Consider the following 18,759-nt stretch of genomic DNA (forward strand, 5'->3'; position numbering starts at 1 on the left):
GTTTTACTAAGCAATTTCTAGAGTGATGAATAGCATATGCAAGCAAGATAGGATATGTCTACACTGTCACCCTAATTCGAACTAGGATTGCTAATGTCGGCATTCAAACTTGAAAATGAAGCCTGGGATTTAAATATCCCGGGCTTCATTTGCATGCTCCCGGGTGGATGCCATTTTTAAATGCCCGTAGTTCGAACTACCTGCCCATGGCTACACGCGGCACGGACTAAGTAGTTCGAATTAAAGCTCCTAATTTGAACTACCGTTATTCCTCCTGCAAGGAGCTCTAATTCGAAATACCTAGTACGTTCCACGTGTAGCTGCGGGCAGGTAGTTCTAAGTACAGGCATTTAAAAATGGCGCCCGCCCAGGAATATGCAAATGAAGCCTGGGATATTTAAATCCCGGGCTTCATTTGCAAGTTCAAATGCCTACATTAGCCACTCTAGTTAGAGGATAGAGGAGGTATCTGAGCCTTTAGCTATGATCTTTGAAAAATCATGGAAGACAGGGGAGAGTCCAGAAGACTGGAAAAGGGCAAATATTGTGCCCATCTATAAAAAGGGGAATAAGAACAACCCAGGAAACTACAGACCGGTCAGTTTAACGTCTGTCCCAGGGAAGATAATGGAGCAGGTAATTAAGGAAATCATATGCAAACACTTGGAAGGTAATAAAGTGATAGGGAATAGCCAGCATGGGTTTGTGAAGAACAAGTCATGCCAAACTAATCTGATAGCTTTCTTTGATAGGATAACGAGCCTTGTGGATAAGGCAGAAGCGGTGGATGTCATATACCTAGATTTTAGTAAGGCATTTGATACGGTCTCGCATGATATTCTTATTGATAAACTAGGCAAATATAACTTAGATAGGGCCACGATAAGGTGGGTGCATAATTGGCTGGATAACCGCAGTCAGAGAGTTGTTGTTAACGGTGCTAAATCCTGCTGGAAAGGGATAACAAGTGGAGTTCCTCAAAGGTCTGTTTTGGGACCCGTACTGTTCAATATCTTCATCAATGATGTAGATATTGGGATAGAGAGTACGCTTATTAAGTTTGCAGATGATACCAAACTGGGTGGGGTTGCAACTTCTTTGGAGGATAGGGACATAATTCAAAATGACCTTAGCAAGTTAGAGAAATGGTCAGAGGTAAACAGGATGAAGTTTGATAAAGAGAAATGCAAAGTGCTCCACTTAGGAAGGAACAATCAGTTCCATACATACAAGATGGGAAGCAACTGTCTAGGAAGGAGCATGGCGGAAAGGGATCTAGGGGTCATAGTGGACCACAAGTTGAATATGAGTCAACAGTGTGATGCTGTTGCAAAAAAAGCAAATACAGGCAGTCCCCGGGTTACGTACAAGATAGGGATTATAGGTTTGTTCTTAAGTTGAATTTGTATGTAAGTCGGAACTGGCTCCAGATTCAGCCGCTGCTGAAACTGATCAGCGGCTGACTAGAGGAAGCTCTAGGCAGAGTTGCTCTGCCCCCACCTTCCTGGAATCAGCCGCTGATCAGTTTCAACAGTGGCTGAATCTGGACTCCTGGGACAGAACAGCTGGGGCACTGCCGGGTAGGTCCCCGCAGGACCAACCCAGCAGCACCCCAGCTGCTCTACCCCAGGCGTCCCGCAACAAAAGCCTGGTCTGCTGGGGGGGGGGGGCACTAGCTGCGCCCCCTCCCCTCCCAGCAGACCAGGGAGACCCGAGCAAAGCCGCGGAGGCGCAGAGGTCCCGCCGCCTCTGCGGCTTTGCTCCTGTCTCCCTGCTGTGCTGGGTGGGAGTCCCCGCCCCCCCAGCACAGCAGGGAGACAGGAGCAAAGCCGCAGAGGCGGGGGACCCCGCTGCCTGTCCGGTTTTGCTCCGGGGCAAAGGAGCAAAGCCGCACGGGCAGTGGGGTCCCGCCGCCTGTGCAGCTTTGCTTGGGTCTCTCTGCTGTGCTGGGGAGTCCCCCCCAGCACACCAGGGAGACCCGGAGCAGCTTTTCTCGCCCTGGAGGATGTGGTGGCGGGACCGCTGCGCTCTGGGCGGTCCCGCCGCCCGCGAGCTCCGGGGCGAGAAAAGCCCCGTTCGTAAGTGCGGATCCGACATAAGGCGGATCCGCGTAAGTCGGGGACTGCCTGTATGATTCTAGGAAGTATCAACAGGTGTGTTGTGTAAGCAAAACTCGTGAAGTCATTCTGCCACTCTACTCTGCACTAGTTAGGCCTCAGCTGGAGTACTGTGTCCAGTTCTGGGCGCCACATTTCAAGAAAGATGTGGAGAAATTGGAAAGGGTACAGAGAAGAGCGACAAGAATGATTAAAGGTCTAGAGAACATGACCTATGAAGCCAGGCTTCATGAACTGGGCTTGTTTAGTTTGGAAACAAGAAGATTAAGGGGGGACATGATAGCGGTTTTCAAATATCTAAAAGGATGTAACAAGGAGGAAGGAGAAAATTTGTTCCTCTTGGTTTCTGAGGACAGGACAAGGAGTAATGGGCTTAAAGTGCAGCAAGGGAGGTTTAGATTGGACATTAGTAAAAAATTCCTAACTGTCAGGGTGATCAAATATTGGAATAAATTGCCAAGGGAGGTGGTGGAATCTCCCTCGCTGGAGATATTTAAGAACAGGTTGGATAGTCATCTGTCAGGGATGGTGTAGACGGAGCTTGGTCCTGCCTGGAGGGCGGGGGACTGGACTCGATGACCTCTCGAGGTCCCTTCCAGTCCTATGATTCTATGATTCTAGTTCGAACTAGGGTGGCAGTGTAGACATACCCATACTGAAGAATCTACATATCATATATCACCAAACATTTATTTCAAGCATACAGTGTTCGTAGGGGAAAAAACTCACAGCCAACCTCCTAATGCACCGACTAGCCCTATTTCTGCTACTAAAGACAATGTTTACATACTGGAGTTCTTAAAAACAGATTCTAGAAGTGGAGAAAGGGATGCTCTTTATTGGCTTTGAAATATATTTTGTTAGTTATTATTATTATTAATATTATAGCAGAGCTCCAAAAGCACTAATCCATACCAGCCCTTTTCCCTATGCCCTATAAACATATAGGAAGATGCTGTTCTTGGCCCAGAGTGTATAATCTGATGAAAAACTCAGATACATGGTATAGAAAAGGGGCACAGTACATAAACAAAGTGCTCAGTGACAGCTGACAAATATGTCAGTTCTGATTTTTTTAAATCTCTTCTTCTATATTGAGCACTAGATTGACGTGCAGGGAAGGCAGGAAATTAGTTAATAAAAATAAAGACATGAGGAAGGAAGGTGAAAAGGTGAGGAGCATGAAGAGGAGCATAGATACCATGGAGAGCAACACAGGTAGAGAGGAGGACTTTGAGGTACCAAGAAACTGGCAAAGACGACAAAGTTCAGAATTCTCTTATTTAACCATGCATCCCTCCAACTTTCACCTATCACAAGTCAGAAGAATGCTAACTTTTTCCATAGCATGGGGTGATCAATTCTGCTTCTAAACCCTGAAAATATCTTACATAGAGCCTGGAAAGCAGACTTAGAAAAAGGTTTGTATCCATTACTGTTTCTCTAATCTGCTGATTAAAATTTTCTCTTTACCTTCAACCAACACGAAACATGTCAGGACTAGTTTATATTACATCATATTCATTAAATGGCTGACAGTGCACACTAAGTGGCTTTCTTTTAACTTCTCCTCCTCCTTCCCCCTCTCCAAAAACATATTTTTTTTCTTCTTCGTTAAATAATTAGGTTTTCTGAAAAGATGCAGGACTGCTAAAGCAACGTGAGCTAATAAATATCAGTTTTAGTTAAGATAGTAGTCGTCAGCAATAGCGAATTAAACAAATGTACACTATTTGTTTTACTCTCACCTTCTTAAAGCTAAAAGCACATTAAGACTGTAAGGTTTTTAGGATATGGACTGCCTTTTTTGTGTCTGTAGAGCTTACCACACAATGAGGTACTGGTGTATCAATGGGACTCCTGAAATTATCATATTATAAATTAATACTAATAGTAATAAATAATTAAAACACATACTCACATCTGACTTAAAAAAAGAAAGTCACTAGTCATGGATTTGACCAGTACCTTTCAAAGTTTGCTGAGGCTGAGAAATAGAATTTTGATTAAAGTTTACTTTGATGTTTTACTGTTAAACAACCAAGATGTGTGTTAGTATGCTTATGTGAGACAGCCTGAAGTATTTTTTTTCTGAGGTAAGACTATCAGCCACGTAGCAACATCCTTTCCTGCAAAATAAATGACCAGTGCCAAAGCCCAACTTCAAAAATAGGACATTTTGTGCTGATTGTTAAATACCAATAATGTGATTGGTAATGCATGAAACCCAAGTAAAAGCACAACCCCTGAACAGGTGTTATTACAGGTAATTTAATTTTACTTTTTTTTCCTCTTCAAAACCTTAAGTTTATAATTAACTTGGAAAAATTCAATTATGATACTTTAAGTATCACTTTAACCACTGACAGAATTAAGATACCATTTTGATACAGAGTACACAGACTTAGAAGCATCTATCACTTAACACCCAATTTTGTTTTCCATCTTTCAAATGCGTACCCAAGATAAAAGAAAGAGGCAGAGGATCAGTCTGATTACTTAGTCCTCCCATGCTAGAGATCTGGCTGTAGAAAGAGCCCCCTCAGCTCCTCAGAGTACAGTGAGATGATGATGATGATGGAGAAAGTGCTTTGAATCACCCATTAAAAAAAACTATTGCCCTCTAGTTCTCCCTAGCTGGGAGGATGACTGTTACAATGCTTTGAGGGTGAAGTGTACAAAGTGAAAAAATCAACCCTGGGCCCAGAGAAAGATGTCAGAACACCAGTGGCTGATCATAGAGTGGGGGAAGGAAAAAAATGGAATGAAATCTGAATATATTCCAATACAATACAAGTTTAAAGTCTATTATTTCTTAAAAGTGTATTTTCATTTACACCTTATCCTTCTAGGAGCCAAAAAGGTATACACTCACGTGAAGTAAAATGTGGAATAGAAACATTTTGAGGCATTCACGGAAGGACAGTTTTGCTGCCATCCAGTTTGAAATATCTGGAATGGGGGTTTTATGAATCCTATACATTGAAGCAAACATATCTTAAAACAGATATTGAAAAAAATCATGAACACAGGATTATATATGCAGTTATTATGAATTGCCTATTTTCTTGTGAAGTTCTATGTTATGTATGCATTAAAATAGTGTAGTAGATCTTGAATACTCACCACTGTGCCTAGAAACTGAATGCTTATGTTTCCAGCTGCATCTCGAGAGAGGCACTGAAAGAAACGTGTAAAAATTAATTAGGAGTTTTCTCTGTAAATTGAAGCAGTGCTATTTTCTTTTTGTAAGGCCTGCAGGAAATAACCAAAAAGCATGTAGAGAAATACGTTTGCACTGAATAAGTATAATGCAAAAATGTATTTAAAAGCTTCAATGCTAAGAAGCTGATTCATGCATAAACTCAAATTACAGTTTTTGATTTAACAAATTTACTTTGAAGAGTGCTGAAAACAAACACAGAATCATAGAATATTAGGGTTGGAAGAGATGTCAGGAAATCATCTAGTCCAACTCCCTGCTCAATGCAGGACCAACCCCAAGCAAATCATTCCAGCCAAGGTTTTGTCAAGCCTGACCTTAGAAAACTGAAAAGGATGGAGATTCCACCACCTCCCTAGGTGATCTGTTCTAGTGTTTCACCAACCTGCTAGTGAGATAGTTTTTCTTAATATCCAATCTAGACCCCCTCATACACTATAATTTGAGACCACTGCTTCTCGTTCTATCATCTGCAACCACTGAGAACAACCTAGCTTAATATTCTTTGGAATCACCCATCAGGTAGTTAAAGGCAGCTATCAAATCCCAGTTCACTCTTCTATTCCGCAGAACAAATAAGCCCAGTTTCTCAGCCTCTCCCCATAAGTCATGTGCCCAGATCTCTAATAATTTGTGTTGCACTCTGCCTGACTCTCCCCAATTTATCTTTCTATAGCAATGTGGGGTGAGGGGCAAAACTGGACATAATACTCCAGATGTGGCTTCACCACTGCCAAATAGAAGGAAATAATCACTTCTCTCGATCTGCTGGCAATACGCCTACTAATGCACCACAATATGCCACTATCTTTCCTGGCAACAAGAGCACACTGTTGATTCATATCCAGCTTCTTCTCTTCTGTAATTCACAGATCCTTTCCTGCAGGACTGCTGCCTAGCAAGTCGGTCCCCAGTTTGTAGCAGTACATGGGATGCTTCCATTCTAAGTTCAGGACTCTGAACCTCATCTAATTTCTTTTGGCCCAACCCTTGTGGCCAGACAGCCTGCCTCCATATCATCCATCTTATTTGCCTCTCTGAAGCACAGGGCAGAGAAGGAGCAATAATATCAGCATAGTCTATGCTGGCTCATCTGATCCTGAGAAGCTGAAACACAGATATGTGGATAGAGAAGCAGCTAAGTCAATAAGCTGGCCTCGAGGCTGCGGCTGGCATCTATGTTGATTCGAACACACACAGTCCCAGGAAGAGGAATTTCCCACTGAGAAAACAATGTCCTGTACTTCAAAATTTAATCATCTCAATTCTCTCTTACAAGTGTAAATTAAGTTCACAACTCCCTTGTAAGAACTGGTCTCACAGCAGACAGACCAGCATCAATTGGCAATTAAGATAAGAAAGAGAAATACGTGACCCCATGATTATAAAAGATGGGCCCAGCACACACTCACTTTGAGTGTCATTCTACCCTCTACCTGCTGGTCGGGTTAGGTGTTTGACCTCCCGAGGTTCTATGGGGACGCCCACCTCGTATTTTCGTCTTTCCTAGGAATTGAGGGACCGGCCCTGGCCTGACATGCTGGAGTCGAGAGGCACAGAAGGGGGTAAAAATGGTACCTGGATGTGGTCCTCTGTCTTAAGTGTACACATAGAAAGAGTAAGCTGTTACTTGGTACCATTATTTCTATTTTTCTATCTTTATCTTCTTTGTAACCATTTTTAAGACCTATATTTTGCTAATAGTTAAGAAATAGAGCAATAGCCATTGTAACCATATGATTTATAAGCTTCCTCAATAAACCTGTAACTGTTTAAGCTTTAACCTTCCTCCTTCAGTTGCTGTAACAGAACCAAGCACAATTTAAAAGAACTTCAGCCGGTCTAAAGGGACAGTTATAGGAAGAGCTTGGGCGTTTGGATCTGTGTCACTCCCAGGTGACAGGACCCACTGGGGCATCTTTCAGTCTTTCCTCAAGGCTGCCCGCTGCGAAGGAATTATGAAATTCTAGCAGCTGAAATCTAAGATGTAATAAGCTCTTCCTATATAACGGGGCGTCTGTTGGCCTGCTGGCCACCCTCTGCGATGGGACCCCGGTCCTAGCAGTAAAGGCACGGACGTTAAACCTTTTCTCGGAAACATACACACACACACACTGCCCTGACCGTCGGCTGACAGAATTGGCGTAGTCGGCAGGATTGTGCTATTGGTTCACATACAGCAACATGAAGCCTGTCATGATAGACATGGATTTTAGTGGTATAGAGAAAGGGTTTGCCCAGGAAGGTTGGGGCAACCCAAAATTGGATAGAGAAATGTTAGGAAAGGATTGGGGAAATCCTGAGGATTTGTGGGTGCAGTTCTGTAAGTATAGAACTGCCTGCAAGCTAAAGAATGAAACAAAGCCTAAGTCTGTGGAAAGGAGCCACTTTCCATTTAGAAAAGGAAAACAGGATCAGGCCCAGGCAAGCAGGCAGAAAAGGAAAACAGGATCAGGCCCAGACAAGCAGGCAGGTAACAGATAAGATTGAAAGCCTTGTGGTAGAAACTGAGAAAAAGGCAGTAAGTACTGGAAATCTAAATCCTTAAGCATACTTACAAGAGTAATATCTGAAACAAGGCCAGTTTTTATTTTAGAGATAAGAAAGTGTTTTAAGACAAGAGAATCAGAGAATTTAAACTCTGCAGAGAATGGAGAGCAAATGCAGTTGTGCAAATGCTAAAATGGTGTAGATAGAAAACTGTGGTTTCTTTGCAGCCATTCTGAAGGAAAAATGGGCCCTTTTTCCAAAGGAATGTCTGTAAATAATCCAGGCAAATTTGATTCAAATCTGTACATTTGATTAGAGAGACTGCTAAAAGAACTCTAAAGAGAGGGGGTTCTATTGGAACTGAACTACCCCAATGAATAAAAAGGGAATGTAATTGTTGTACAGCTATGTAGAAATAGTGTAAGAAAGGTTCAGAGAGAATGTATGTGTATCTGTGTGTAGATATATATATATATAGTGTAAATAATATGAAGTTTTCAAGGTCCAGTAATCTTGTTTGTTTGTAGGTTTAAAACAGATTGGTTTGGTAAGACCATTTTAGTCCAAGTTGTTTAATGAAGGTACAGGAAAACTGTAAGCATAAAGAAAGAGTTACACTATATGCAAAGTTTAATGTGGCTAAGTAGTGTTGTAAACAAAGATTGCACATTTTCCTGTAAACTATAGAATGAGCAAAGAAAAACTGCAAACAGACTAAAATGCTGTGAAAGCTCCAAGAGCCACAACAGGTTGTGATTTCCTTTGCGATGTAAATGCCCTAGCTGGCAACACAAAGAAGCTTTGCAGGTAATAGCTAAGTTTGATTAGCAAACTAGCTGAGATCAGAAAGTTCAAATTGTAGCCCTCCAGAAAGAAAGAAAAGGAGGTATTGGTATTGCTATTTTAGTCCCAATAGGAGGTTGGGTATACTAGGAAAAGTTTAAATGTAAGCAGTCTTTTAAGAAGGCAGAGAGAAGACTGAGACAATTGGCAGTTGTAAAAGATGTTACCCCTTTTGAACACAATCTTGCAAAGGTTGGGGCATAGCCCTTGGTCTGATCAAGTGTTAATTGCTGTCCATACAATTTCAGACCTACAAGACAAATTGACTAACTTACTTGTGTATATGTAAACCCTCAACTTCAAAGGAGAGGGAAACAGCTGCAACTTTTGTCTTCTGTGGAAAACCTGTAAAGAGGTGTTCTTCAAAATTGGCTGATACATCTGCTGCAGACATAGAGAGGTAGAAATGCATGTCCCTCAGTACTCAGACAAAGCTAGATTCCCTTAAGGATTGGTGCTGAGAGTTAAAGCAACTCTCAGATTTACTTTTTTTGTTTTTCTTCCCTCAGGAATATGCTTAAGAAAAGGACCAGGAGGTATGAGGCTTAGTAAACAAGCTCACCCTCCTTACCAAATTAATAGTAGACAAACCTGTGTCATTGGGAAAAGTCATTTAGCATGTGAAAAGGGGAAGGCAAAAGTTTGGAGCCCTATATGGACATAGTTGAAGGAATAAGGAAAGTAGAGCAGACATTGGAAAGTTACTAGGAATGAGAAACATTTTCTTTGAAAGGACAAAGCAAGTGATTTGAGGGAATGTGAAGATAAAAGGTGGACTCCATGGGAGAATGGAAGGAATTAAGTGATGGTTGTAATATGTGAAGGGAAATCTTGTTTTAAAAATGACACCTTGTTTCTTTGCAGCCTCTTCCTTAAGCACTGTGCAAACGATCTATGCAAAGAAACAATCAAATGTAAACATTTTGTCTATGAACACTTTTTTTAAATCTGCAAAGGAAAATTAGGGATTCTACTGAAACTTAATTGGTTAACTGCATAAAGAATGAGCTCTATATTGTAACTCTATTTTGTGGATTTCAAAATGAACTAGTTTTATTTTGTTTTGGATAATGTCTGCTTGCTTAAAATTGCAAACAGACAAGGCACAAATTGGTTAGTGCTTGTGTTGGGCACTCAAAGGACATTTAACTTTCTAGAAACCAAATTATTAGTTTAGAAACTCAAGCTTTGAAACTTAACTGTCTCTTTCAAGGCTGAGTTGATAACACTTTTGGCTTGCTTTTAAATTCAACATTATATGTGAATACAGGCTGCCTGGCTATTTCAAAGGAAAGTGGACAGGGAAGGCTGTTGCTGTTTCAGCAGACACATCCATTGCACCCCTGACCACAAACATAGAAGGAACAGCTCAGCTTGCAGAGCTGGCAGCAATCAATTAGCTTGTGAGGCAAGGGCCAGTACCATAGATTGGAATATTGGAAATGGATATACCAGCATGCAACCCCACATGCCTTAAGCATAAGTCATGTGTCCAAAAGAATAATACTCTAGCTGCACAGCTAAATAACCTAGCAGATGCAGCAGTACAAATTTTTGCTGCCCAGGTGGATTGGGAACGCCTGTACATTTGGCTACATGAAACCTTGGGACACACAGAAAGTGATGAGCTGGTGCGGCAGGCACATGCCAGGGGGTGGCCTATCACCCACAAACAAGCCAAAGATCTGGTACAAGCTTGCACCCTATGTGCTGAACTCAGGAAACATGTAACAGAAGGGCAATGGTTTGCCAGACTAAGAGATGGAAAAGCACTATGGGCAACCTGGCAAGTAGATTATATTGGTACACTACCCACCAGTAAGCAAGGGTGAAAGTATGTTTTAACTGGAGTGGAAATTGTTTCAGGAATTGGTTTTACTTACTCAACCCCAGTGGCAACAGGGTTGTTTACAGTCATGGGACTAAACGGCTTAATAGCCCTGTCCCAACACCCCAGTTTGGGAACACAAATCCATTCACTGCACTCCTACAAGGGAAAAGGAGTCTGGAACACCAATAACCATTACTGAGGCTTGGATTGTATCCAAGACCGGCGAACCTTATGTTTTATCACAGGAAACTGAGGCAATGACCCTGAACAGTGCTCCAGTGGGATGGATCCCTCCCAGTGCTGGTGTGGATCCGGGAAACCACCATGAACTTTTGTATATATATATACCGCTTGCTGTTGTAGCGCTTGCAACCACTGTTGTTAGGTACAGACTATTGAAATGAGACATGGCACTCCAATTCGCCATGGTCTTCTTCCTCATCCCAACTGCTACTGCTGTACCAGAACACCTTACTTGACTCTTCCACTGGACTGGGAATCGAGTTTGTCCCTCTCAGCCCAAATGACTGGTGAAACAAGAGTGACATCTTCAGATGGGGACTGGTATGGTTCAATGACAGCGACTACCGCAGTCCTCAAAATAACTTTGGGGGGAGGCAAGGGAAGTGGCAACGAACGGTATGGGATAAGACATGCTGTAACTAAGAATGTAAATAACTCATGGCTAAATTGGTTAGCCCAACAGCTAGAACTTTCCTTAACTCCTTTCCTACACTCTATTATGACCACTGTTGTAATTGTTTTGATTGTTGTACTCCTTTTCTGCATAACCCTATGTATTGTGCAATGCCTAGATAATGTAGCTATCTCTTGTGTGCACATTTGATACACAGCACCAGGAAAGATCCCTAATCAATTCCTAGATCCTAAACCCTCTAATCAGGCCATTGGGTACTTTTAAATTCCTCCAAGGTGGGCAAGAGGCACTGGCAAGCCACCATCTTGCATTCCTGGGATGTGGTGTGTCCTATCAGGGGGTGGAATGTGGCCAGACAGCCTGCCTCCATATCATCCATCTTATTTGCCTCTCTGAAGCACAGGGCAGAGAAGGAGCAATAATATCAGCATAGTCTATGCTGGCTCATCTGATCCTGAGAAGCTGAAACACAGATATGTGGATAGAGAAGCAGCTAAGTCAATAAGCTGGCCTCGAGGCTGCGGCTGGCATCTATGTTGATTCGAACACACACAGTCCCAGGAAGAGGAATTTCCCACTGAGAAAACAATGTCCTGTACTTCAAAATTTAATCATCTCAATTCTCTCTTACAAGTGTAAATTAAGTTCACAACTCCCTTGTAAGAACTGGTCTCACAGCAGACAGACCAGCATCAATTGGCAATTAAGATAAGAAAGAGAAATACGTGACCCCATGATTATAAAAGATGGGCCCAGCACACACTCACTTTGAGTGTCATTCTACCCTCTACCTGCTGGTCGGGTTAGGTGTTTGACCTCCCGAGGTTCTATGGGGACGCCCACCTCGTATTTTCGTCTTTCCTAGGAATTGAGGGACCGGCCCTGGCCTGACATGCTGGAGTCGAGAGGCACAGAAGGGGGTAAAAATGGTACCTGGATGTGGTCCTCTGTCTTAAGTGTACACATAGAAAGAGTAAGCTGTTACTTGGTACCATTATTTCTATTTTTCTATCTTTATCTTCTTTGTAACCATTTTTAAGACCTATATTTTGCTAATAGTTAAGAAATAGAGCAATAGCCATTGTAACCATATGATTTATAAGCTTCCTCAATAAACCTGTAACTGTTTAAGCTTTAACCTTCCTCCTTCAGTTGCTGTAACAGAACCAAGCACAATTTAAAAGAACTTCAGCCGGTCTAAAGGGACAGTTATAGGAAGAGCTTGGGCGTTTGGATCTGTGTCACTCCCAGGTGACAGGACCCACTGGGGCATCTTTCAGTCTTTCCTCAAGGCTGCCCGCTGCGAAGGAATTATGAAATTCTAGCAGCTGAAATCTAAGATGTAATAAGCTCTTCCTATATAACGGGGCGTCTGTTGGCCTGCTGGCCACCCTCTGCGATGGGACCCCGGTCCTAGCAGTAAAGGCACGGACGTTAAACCTTTTCTCGGAAACATACACACACACACACACTGCCCTGACCGTCGGCTGACAACCCTACAAACTGGAAGTTTTCAAAAGGAGGCTTCATTGGCAGAGGGTTAGATTAGATGATTCTTGTGATCCCTTCTAATCCTGTAGTGGTATGACTCCCTAGGATTTTTCCAACTCTAAGGCTATGTCTAGACTATAGCCTTTTGTTGAAAATGCTATGCAAATTGCACTCCGCAATTTGCATAGCTTTTTCCGATTGCTTTTCCACCATTTGGCCCTGTCTAGACAGGACCAAATGGCAGAAAAATCTCCTCTTTTGGAGGAGCCCTTATTCCTCACAGAATGAGGTATGCAGGGCTCTCTGAAAGAGTGCGTCTGCTCTTCTGCGAAAAAAAGCAGAAGAGCAAATGCGTTCCCTGTACGTGGCAGGGTTTTTCCAGGATACCTCCAGTATCCTGAAAAACCCCCACAGTCTAGACATACCCTAAGGTCTGTGAGTCGATAGCACGTGCATGTACATTCACTTCATGTACTCAGTGTCTCAGCTCTGTATATGTGAAGCATGTCACATATCCTAAAGAGATATTTTCATCTCCTCTTTGTGACAGGGTGCTTGAATATGCATGCATACAAGGCTCCTTCTTTGAAAACAGAAAAAAAATGTGAAACATATGGTTATCTACTGGGCTTGAGGCTGTTTGCTCAAATTTCTAACCTCTCACAGAGCACACTGTCATTAAGCCACTAGACCAGGAGTTGGCAATAATTTTTGATGGAGACCACTTCAAGATTTTAGAAAGTGGTCAAGGGCCACACTATTCCATGATATTAATGGAGGTGGCAAAGTGTCTGGATGGAGGTTGAGCGCAGAAGACAGCTTGGGGTAAGGGATTGAGGTGCAGGAGGGCATGTGGGGACTGGGAAGGAGTTTGGGTGAAGGCGGCAATTATGACCTGGGGCACGGGAGAGGAGTGGAAGAAACTTGGGGTGAAAGAAGGGTTTGGGTTGTGACTTAGGACAGGAAGGGGCATGCAGTAAGCTCCCAATGGCCAGAAACTGGCCAATGGGATTATGCTAGGGGTGGGGACAGCATATGAAGCCTCACCCCCTCACCCCAGCTGTGAAACACAAATGAGTAGGCAGCCGCTTTTCTGAGTGGTATGCAGGAGGGGGTGGGGCAAGCAGCGAGCCTGCCTGAGGCTTCCTGCTTCGTCCATGGACTGGATCTGGTGGCTTGGTGGGATGAATCTGGCCACTGGCCCTACTTTGCCCAGGCCTGTACCGGACAGTACAAAAGGAAGTACATTATTGGTTATACAGGGGTTACTTATAACCTCAATACAGGAAATATACAAGGAGTTCCTTTTGAGTCTTTTCCTCCATCAGTGCAAAAGCTGTACAAAGCACACACATTTCACAGATAAATTCTACATTAGATCAAACTATTATATTTAATTCAGGTTGAACCTCTCTAGTTTGGCATGCTCTAATCTGGCAAGATTTTAAGTTAACCAAATGTCCACTTATCATAGGTGTGGCCAAGTTTCTTGCAGTCCCATAAAGTTTTTTACAGCCACAAGTCCTGGCACTCTGTGGTCTGTGCTGTTATTTAGATCTAATTTACCCCCAAATGTCTTCTAAGAGCCCAATAACCAGTGGAAGTGTTGGTAATACTCTGCTAGACAATATTGACCTCCCGTGATTCAGCAAATTCTCTGGTTTGGCACTGGTCAGGTCCCAAGGGTGCCATTCTAGAGCAGTTCAACCTGTGTTATATTTCTAAAGCAAAGTCACGGGAAGAAGTGTTTTGGCATAATTTAGCTTTTCGCGTTTACCTGTAAAATAAAGGAAATGTTCTCCTGTGTCAGATTTACAGATTATAATATTTAATATAATTAGCTCGACTGTTTAACATGAATAGTTAATACTAGCACAATACTAATTCTCTGATTTGCTCTGTCATCTCTCTATTTTTCTGAAGCAAGACCAAATTAAAGAAGTGTAAAAATACATACTATGGCTCTAAATTTAAAGAGATATACTCATACAATATGTCTAGTGTATAGATATGTATGGAAGAATATACACTATTTTGCAAGGAAAGGTATAAAATGCAAACACGGACAGCTATCTTTAGTATGTTCACATTTTAAAAACAATTACAATGAAGTGACAAAATGCTACACAATAGCAGTACTAAGTTAAATGCTGTCCCTTCTCTGACAATATAGCATGCTTTACAGCTATATTCTATAGATACAAGCAATAGCTTTCCTACACAGGCTAAAATTGCATGCTTTTTTTTTGTTTTGTTTTTGGCAAATAGGTCACATACTGACACCGCAATCTGTACAATCATATAAAAACATAGAAGGATGTGCCAAGGCCTGACATTTTTCAACAATAATGATTAATGGAATGGAAAATATGGGAAATAAAATTTCATACAAAACCTGACATTTACTTTTATAAAGGAAACAGGAATATACACTTTTCCCACAGTCTAGGATAAACACAATCAGGTTTTGGAAACTGCAAAGAAGAACAAAGTACCGACAGTCTACAATGAATGAACAGTATGCCAAAACAAACAAGCACTGACCACTTGATAAGCTGTCAGAAAATGGCACACTGAAAAAAAAAATAACCTAAGGGATTTAATTTTTTCCCTTGGACTGCCCTCCACCCTCATTAAAGTGCTGTCACTTATTGTGCTGCCCTTTTGTCCTCTTGAAAGGGCCATTAACAATAATTTCACTGTCTGATAAAATTTCCATTTTGGGGGCTCTACTATCATCACTCATTTTATAGAGGATCATGAAACAAAAAAAATTGTCTCTATTTTTCCTTTAAATATTTTTAAAGCAATCGTCTAGTATTGTGAATGGTCTTGCGGGTTTTTGTAGCTATGGATCAGATCCTGGGAACCTTTCCTCATGTGGGTAGTCTTTACTCACATGATAAGTCCTTTTATTTCAAATGAGACTACTCACAGGTAAGATATTCTTGCATGCTTGGAGATTTACCAAGTCAGATTTAAAGAATGCAAGGACTTCACCACTAAAATGTCTACTTGTAATACCTGTTGAATCATCTAGAAAATAAATTCAAAAACATCTAAACTAGAATTTACAACCTAAATCCAAATTTATATTGATACCCAGAAGTTTTCTTCCATAACCACAGCATCAGGTATAAGATGATAAATACCCTCTCCCTTATTTAGCCTGTCGTCGTTGAAAGGACATAGACACTGCAGTAAGGGAAGTCCCCACGGCACCTGCTTGCACTGTATCCAATATGCAGTGCAGCATTCAGTCTTCAATGGTATTAAGAGTTCACTGTAAGCACTAAAATCCATCCCTCAAATTAACTGAGTGAGGAGAAATAAGTCAGGGTGGGGGAAGGAGAAGAAAATTAAAAAACACAGAGGGGGGAAAATAAATTTTCCTTCTGGGCATATTAAAAACAAAAAAGTGGATAGACTCTCCAAATCAACCATATGCTACCAAGACCAAAAAGAAAACTGCCAGGCTTTGAAACAGCCTATTACAAAAGAAGTCAGCACATTATCATAATTAATGTTTCAAATTACAGTTGTAAATAAATCTCAGCTGTTAAATGCGATTAGATTTTTTAAGCTTAATGAAAGGAGTTATTTCTGTTCTACTGGTGGGCTTGTTTCTGAGCTTTGTAAATGCAACTGATGTTTTCAGGAAAATAAAAGAAGGTGACTAACAGTAACTTCTATTTTCTATGTTTTTAGAAAAAGAATACATCAGTTTCCACCTACTCTAAGTTGTATATTTTCATGAACTATACATTCTAATACAGTTACATATTACATGTGATAACAGGAAAGTAATCAAATGCAAACAGCCAGAAAGAATGGCTAATTTCATGCAACATGTAAAAATCTTTTAAAATATAACTTGCAAAACATTTGCTTAGAGGTCTGAAGCAGAAAATAATTAATGCAAAGCATATTTCCACTGTTTTCACAAAGCCTAAATATATTTTCTCCAGTAAAAATAGTAACATTATGTCGTATGTATGAATCATAGGATTTAAAAAAATATTTTTTTCTTTTTGATTAAATTATTACAGGTTCAGCTTCTAAGTTAACAAAATCCCATTTAAAACTGTAGTACTTTTTTTTCCCCCATGGGAACTCTTGCATCAGACAACTAAACTAAAAAACTTCTGGAAAAGATGTTTTAACTTTACAAAGCATTTAAATTAAAAAACCTATCAAATTCACATATAATTATTAATATTATATACATGTGGTTTTGTATATATTATGTTGTATGTATGTATTTATATACAAACACAAATATAACATGCACATTCAGGATGTAATCTGAATTAACAAAGTATATAATTATGAAGTGTAAATCCATCCAAGTACAGATATGAATGCAATTGCACACATCTCTTTGACTATATGGAATAATGCAAACATTTTACAAGGAATCAGTTCAATCTGGTGTTTCCCACTAAATTACAAGAGTTTTGTATGACAAATTCTTCTGCTTTGCCATAGAAAATTAGTTCCACTTAGTTGGGTATCAGTGAGCTATTCAATGTATGACGCAGTAGGGTTATGATCAGCTTAGTATTTAAACCTGCAATGGGTGAGTACCTTTAGATAAAAATGAAATTGAAATAAATTATAAATGAGGGGTAAGGGATGGAAAACTCCCCCACAAACTATAATATATGATGGAGAGACAGACAAGATACACTGAACAGATACAGGCATTAGAATGTATATCTCAAGGAATTTGCCAAAAGTGTTCAGATACTTTTGGATCTGCAGACTACCTGCAGTGAGCAGGTGGAGAGAAGAAATTACTGCAAACAAAGAAACTGAAACAGACCAATAGCAGTTGCTTTGTTTACAAATGAACAACTAATGTGTTGAGTCAAAAGGATTATTCACTAACAAGAAAAAATACATTAAATTCTAGCCAACAAATTATATTTTGTGATACTGAAAACTACTTCATTTGCTCAAGGTAAGACTGGAGAGTGCTTGGGTTTTTAGAAATAAAATATGTACATATTATTGGTGTATTGCTGGCATGCATTTATAATATATAGCAATGCTTGGTACAAAGGAAAAACAATGGGGTAAAATGAAAAGAATAAAGTCTAAAAAATAACTAAAATAATTACAATAATATATCAGCCCGATAAAATGTGTGAATATTCTGAACACATTTTAAATATTATAGCTAATTTTTTTAAAAGCAGCCATTACTGTACAGTGCATCAATGGGTTTCCAATTTGACACAATTATTTTCAGAAATGTTCACTGGATTCAACTGGCATTGTGGGTACCAACACTTTTCCAAAATCAATTCTGAGGTTTATCATGTTGGAAACCCAAATACTGATTCATCCAAAATTATTAGACATTTTTGATGATTTAATCTACGAAAATAATCGACTATACCTGCATGTGATTTGTTCCTACAGTAGAGAAATGGCAAAAAACCATTTTTTATTAGAAAAATTTCCCCAAATTTCTTCCTTCACAGTTCTCCACACTTGCATGAGACCTGGGGTAACCCCCACAACCAGCCCTGATCCATCTGGACCTCAAAGATCTGCTGGAGGCAACAAGAGTCTGCACACGTGCCTTTCCTACCTCTGATACTTGCAGAAGGCTTGCATTAAGGAACTTGCCTAACCAGGGCTGTGCCTTGAAGAGCTGTTAAGAGTTACACAGTATAAATTATTAAACTGCATCAATAACTACCAATTAGAGCTACATTAATTTATTCAACTACAGGGTAGTTGGGTGCACTTGGGAAATGTAAAGCTCAAGAGATGGATCACCTAATCCTTCCACCTGACAGTAGAGAGGTTCATGTGCCAACTGATTGACAACACTTGGGGTTCATAATTAAGAATGTTCAAGACTAGCTGAAGTTTAGCTAGATTTATTGTCTAAAGACTACATAGTATAACCACCAAATGAGACAAACTTACCCATGTTTTGGGGAGCAATTCTCATCTTGGAACATGTTCACCTGTTTTACTTGTTTAGTTAAACACTTCAGCAATGCCTTCTTGATTAGCTATTGGGTCTTGTGCCTGTTCCTGGCAAAATGTCATCAGCTCTCCTCTAAATCATGCTATTATGTAAAATCAT

General features: G+C 40.6%; 1 protein-coding gene across 2 annotated transcripts in view; it reads right to left on the reverse strand.

The window, feature by feature from the left end:
- The window catches only part of PCCA (propionyl-CoA carboxylase subunit alpha), a 476,944-nt gene that overhangs the window by 74,641 nt on the left and 383,544 nt on the right, over nt 1–18,759 (reverse strand). For both annotated transcript variants that reach the window (XM_075918750.1, XM_075918752.1), the window contains one exon: nt 5,244–5,297. In XM_075918750.1, the coding sequence (XP_075774865.1) occupies nt 5,244–5,297 (54 nt within the window). The remainder of the gene's footprint in view (nt 1–5,243; nt 5,298–18,759) is intronic.

Source organism: Pelodiscus sinensis, chromosome 1 (assembly GCF_049634645.1).
Source record: "Pelodiscus sinensis isolate JC-2024 chromosome 1, ASM4963464v1, whole genome shotgun sequence".
Lineage (NCBI taxonomy): Eukaryota > Metazoa > Chordata > Testudines > Trionychidae > Pelodiscus > Pelodiscus sinensis.